Source organism: Myotis davidii, unplaced genomic scaffold (genome assembly GCF_000327345.1).
Source record: "Myotis davidii unplaced genomic scaffold, ASM32734v1 scaffold1052, whole genome shotgun sequence".
NCBI classification, from domain to species: Eukaryota; Metazoa; Chordata; class Mammalia; order Chiroptera; family Vespertilionidae; genus Myotis; species Myotis davidii.
The window spans coordinates 310,270-315,696 of NW_006284014.1; the positions used below are offsets into that span (position 1 = coordinate 310,270).

Here is a 5,427-nt window from a genome sequence, read left to right on the forward strand (position 1 = left end):
CTTCTCCCCATAGAAATAGTTTCTTCCCCTCTTCTATTTCATTCTCTTTCTTTTCTCTCTTACTTTTTTTCCTTTTCCCAACTTCATTTTTGCACTCATTTTCTTTACTTTTTCTCTTTTTTCTTTTTCTCTTCTTTCTTCCTTATCCCCTAATTCTCTTTGCTATGGTGGTCACCTTTATTTGGGGTTATTAGTATCGTGAATAAGAGATCAACCGAAGGACTTGTATGCATGCATATAAGCATAACCAATGGAGGCTGGGGGATTGTCAAGGGGGGGGGGGGGAGGAAAGGAGACATATGTAATACTCTTTGTAATACTTTAAGCAATAAAAAAAAAAGAAAAAAAGGAAAATGGAGTGGAAGACACGTAATAACAGATTTATAATATTTTCTTACCTTGACTGCGTAACTATTAAGTGGATCTTTTGCATATGAAGCTGTGTAGTAAACTGCATCACCTGCCTCACAACATGGCTTGTCATTGGTTAGCCTGAAGTCTGACCAGCTGTCCATCCCAAAACGGAGTTTGTCTTTCTGCCCAGCCATAAAGAGGTCTTCACATTTAATAGCCAATTTCTTTAAGGCATCTGTATGAAGGCTTCGGATTTTTCCCACCACTTCTTCCCGATTCTCAAGTCCTCGATAAAGTGCATGTCTCTGTGGCTTCTGGATACCTTGGCCCTGTCTCCAAGAGGGACCACGTTGACTGGACAGGGACTCCATACTGTTGGAAAATCTATCCTTAATATTTAGAGTGGTTAAACTGGAGATGCTGTTTGCTGCTGGTCGCTCCTTGTGTAAAGGTCTCTCTAAGGAGTCATAAGACTCAGTGTCCAGTCCCTTGAGTTCATAACTGATGGAAGAGCAAGCACTGCTGGCATCCCAGTTGGGATCGATATCATAGGTGGGATTAGTCATGACAGAAAGACTAGTTTCCATGGATTTTTGGAGGTCTTTGGAGATTGGCTCTGTGTTGGCTCTTAAGATCATCTTCTTTGGCAGTGGGGGTGGTTCAGCTTGGGAAGCATTAGGTGCTTCTTGGTCTGTTTTCTCACCAAAGATTATGGCATCATCCAAAGCCCCCTTAGGCTGCCGTGGATGCTTGGGAGGTATCATAGCTGCTCTAGATTGCCCTGCATTGTTTTAAAACAAACAAAGAAAAAAAGAATAAGTAAAGTTTTCATTACTGTTACATAATTGAAACTTAAGCAAAAAGAAGTAAGGTGGCCATAAGAATGTAAGAAGTCAATGCCTTAATTCAAAATAATAGAAGAAAACAACCAAATGAACAACTAGTTAAATATTAAAGGTAGAGCTTAATACTTGGTAGGAGCAATAAATGTGAAAATGTCTCAGTATTTCTGTGCCAGAGGAACAGGGTGATGGGCTTTGTTTTAAAAAAGGAATCCAGATTCTCCAATCCTGACCCCAAGAGTGCTGTATTTTCCACACTAGGATACTAAGGAGTCAAAGACACTAAAATAATTGTGTTGTGGAAGAATAGAGATAATAGCATTTATGAGTAAAAAAATACTGGGGAGCATTATTAAAAACAATTGAAACTATCAATGAGACCACTAAACTGGTCCTCAGGAGATACTATTCTATACTTTTAACTTTGTCCTAAAGTTATCTTATATTCTGTACAACACTTGCCATTTTCAATCTAACACATATGAATATGATTTCATAAACTATGTTCTTTTATTTCACTACAGTGATGGATTCTGGCACTGCTTAAATTGGTCTATGTATAAGATCCAGTGACTGTGGTATATATAAGCAATTAACAGCTGTTCCAAATATCATTCACACACTCATATAATTCTGTTTTATTGGGGAGGGGGCACATAAACTGTGATTTGAGAGATGCTAGTTCTGAACATCTCTGACAAGTCCTAGTTACAGAACCAATCACTTCTGATTCCTTTCCAGTATTTATGCTTAGAAGAAGATAAAACAAACATGTATGTGATCAATGACATCGTCGGGGCTTATTGTATATGGAATAGGAAGCATTATCTTTTTTTTTAAGACAGAGAAATATACCATGAAACTTTTATTTAAAGCTATTAAAATTAGTAATGTTACTGACACCTCAACTTAATATCTCACAGTTAGAGCATACTGCTCTATTACAGGTTGAATGATGTCCCTTCTCCCAAAATATGTTGAAATCCCAATCCCTGGTACCTGTGAATGTAACCTTATTTGGAAATAGGGTACTTTTAGAGGTGATGAAATTAAGATGAAGTCATTAGGGTGGGCCCCAATCCAATATGACTGGTATCCTTATAAGAGGCAAAACGATACATGAAAACAGATACACAGGGAGAACACCAGAAGCAGAAATTGGAGTAATGCATCTGCAAGCCAAGAACTCCAAGGATTGATGGCTACCACAAGATACTAGGAAGAGATAAAGAAGTATTCTACCCTGAGTCCTAGTGGGAGCATGGCCTTGAAAGCACCTTGATTTCGGGCCCCTAGCTCCAGAACTGTGTGAGAATAAATTCCTCTTGTTTCAGGTGACCCAGTTTGTGGTACTTTGTTACAGCAGTCCTAGGGAACTAATACATGTTCTTACTGATGATCAGACAGAATAGAAGGCACTGATGGTCCTGAGGATGATAATGACCTAAAATGGTGGTTTGTTTAATTAAAAATATGTCCTTGTAGCAATGCCAAGGGTAAGCACCAATATGAACTGTGATTGTAATAACAATATATTTCACTTCCCATGCATGCAACTCTGCTCAAGAACATCTAATAGTTTATACAAACTATGGCAATATATAGGGTTAGGTCAAAAAAAGGTTTACAGTTATGGGTATACAGACCACTTTATTCTTTTATTATTATTTATTATTATATTATTTTCCATAAGAAAAACAGTAAACCTACCATTGGTCCACCCTGTATATAGCAACACTAAAAACCCCATTTCTCCACCAATGGTATGTAGCAATTTTTTAAACAAGGATTACATTACATATAAACAAAAATATTTATACTAATAATAGAGGAATATGCAAATTGTCATCACAGTAATGACTGAACAGCAGGCTGCTTGGGGAGACAAGGCCGGCAGAGGGGTTAGTGAAGGACGACCAAACGACTAAACAGCAGGCTGTGTGGGGCGACCAGGCTGGCAGAGGGGTAAGTGAGGGACGACCAAATGACTGAACAGCAGGCTGAGTGGGATAACCAGGCCGGCCGGAGGCGGGGGGCGGGGTGGGGGCAGTTAGGGGCAATCAGGAAGGCAGGCAGGTGAGCAGTGAGGAGCCAGCGGTCCTGGATTGTTAGAGGGATGTGTGACTGCCAGTTTAGACCTAATTTCATGCACCGGGCCTCTAGTGTAAATACAGACAGCATGAGAATAAGAGGAAGAATATGACAATGCTAAACTCTAAGAGGGCCGGGATGTTTGTTTTACTCATTTTTTGTATCTTTATGTTAGCAACAGGGCCAGGATATAATAGATGCTCAATAAATATTTTTTGAATGAGTAAGGAATAAATATTTAGGGTTGCAAGAGCAAAAGTGATACATTTGTATAGTTATCTAGAACAAGGAAAGATTCTGAATTATCAATTTTAAAAATTTCCAAAAGGAAAAGCCCAGGACCATAGGGCTTCAGTGATAAATTCGACCAAACATTTACTGGTAAAGAAATATTAATACCAATCCTTGCCCTACCAGTTTGGCTCAGTAGATAGAGTGTCAGCCTATGGACTAAAGGGTCTCGGGCTTGATTCCAGTGAAAGGCACATGCCTGGGTTGTGGGCTCGATCTCCAGTAGACGGCGTGCAGAAGGCAGCCAATCAATGATTCTCTCTCATCATTGATGTTTCTCTTTCTCCCTCTCCCTTCCTCTCTGAAACCAATAAAAACATATTTCAAAACAAACAAACAAAAAACAATCCTTCACAAACTCTTCCAAAAAATAGGAGGGAGGAACACTTCCTAACTTGGAATCTATGTGATCAATATCACCTACATACCAAAAACCAGATAAAGACATCACAAGAAAACTAGAGACTAATATCCCTTATGTATATAGACACAAAAATCCTCATGAAATACTAGCAAGCTGAATCAAGCAACATATAAAAAGGACAATCCAGGACCGCTGGCTCCTAACTGTTCACCTGCCTGTCTGCCTGATTGCCCTAAACTGTCCCTGCTGCCAGCCTGATGACCCCTAACCGCTGCCTCCTGCCGACCTGGATGCCCCCAACTGCCCCCCCCCCCAGGCTGGTTGCCCCATGCAGCCTGCTGCTCAGTCATTTGGTGGTCCCTCACTAAACCCCTGCTGGCCTGGTCGCCCCATGAAGCCTGCCATTCAGTCATTTGGTTGTCTCTCACTAACCCTCCTGCAGACCTTATCACCCCACGCAGCCTGCTGTTCGGTCATTGGTCTCTGGTTGTTTTGGTCCCGACGCTCCATGACTTTTTATATATTAGGATTACTAAAATTCTGAGGCACACCAAAAATATATTTTTTGTAGATCTGAGAAAAAAACAGGTATAATTTTGATTGATTAAAAAATAAAGTAATTATCTACCTTTTCTGCTCCAAAGTGAGTTTTTAAAAGACCAGGTGCCTATACTTGTATATAAGGATTTCTGGTACCAAGAATTAACCAATCAGACACAGTCTTATTATGTGACATGACCAATAAGATGCAACTATATTATATGATCTATACATTTATGGTTCAAGACAGGGCATTCACACTGGACAGCTATTACTATATTGGTTGTCATTTTTAAATTTGACAATCTAAGGCAGTGGTTCTCAACCTTCCTAATGCCATGACCCTTTAATACAGTCCCTCATGTTGTGGTGACCCCCAACCATAAAATTATTTTCGTTGCTACTTCATAACTGTAATTTTGCTACTGTTATGAATTGTAATTTAATATCTGATATGCAGGATGTATTTTCATTGTTACAAATTGAACATAATTAAAGCATAGTGATTAATCACAAAAACAATATGTAATTATATATGTGTTTTCCGATGGTCTTAGGCGACCCCTGTGAAAGGCTCATTCAACCCCCAAAGGGGTTGCGACCTACAGGTTGAGAACCGCTGATCAAAGGCAAAAGAGGTTAGTGACCCTGACTAAATCATCAGGTATTGCATGTTTTAAAATTCTTGTGGCACACTGGTTGAAAATCACAGCTATACACCATGACAGAGTTGTATTTATCCCCAAAATACAAGGTTGGTTTAACATCTGAAAATTGATGGAATATACCATGTAAACAGAAAAAAAGGGAGAAAAACCCTCATATGATCACCTCAATAGAGGCAGAAAAGCATCTGATAATATCCAACGTATTTTCATGATAGAGACACTGAACAAAATAGGAAAATAAGGGAACACCCTCAACCTGATAAAATGCAAAAAAAAA

At 39.3% G+C, this 5,427-nt stretch overlaps 1 protein-coding gene across 2 annotated transcripts in view; it reads right to left on the reverse strand.

Moving 5' to 3' along the window:
* The window catches only part of PEAK1 (pseudopodium enriched atypical kinase 1), a 170,379-nt gene that overhangs the window by 35,138 nt on the left and 129,814 nt on the right, over nucleotides 1-5,427 (reverse strand). For both annotated transcript variants that reach the window (XM_006754241.2, XM_006754240.2), the window contains exon 4: nucleotides 399-1,135. In XM_006754241.2, the coding sequence (XP_006754304.1) occupies nucleotides 399-1,135 (737 nt within the window). The remainder of the gene's footprint in view (nucleotides 1-398; nucleotides 1,136-5,427) is intronic.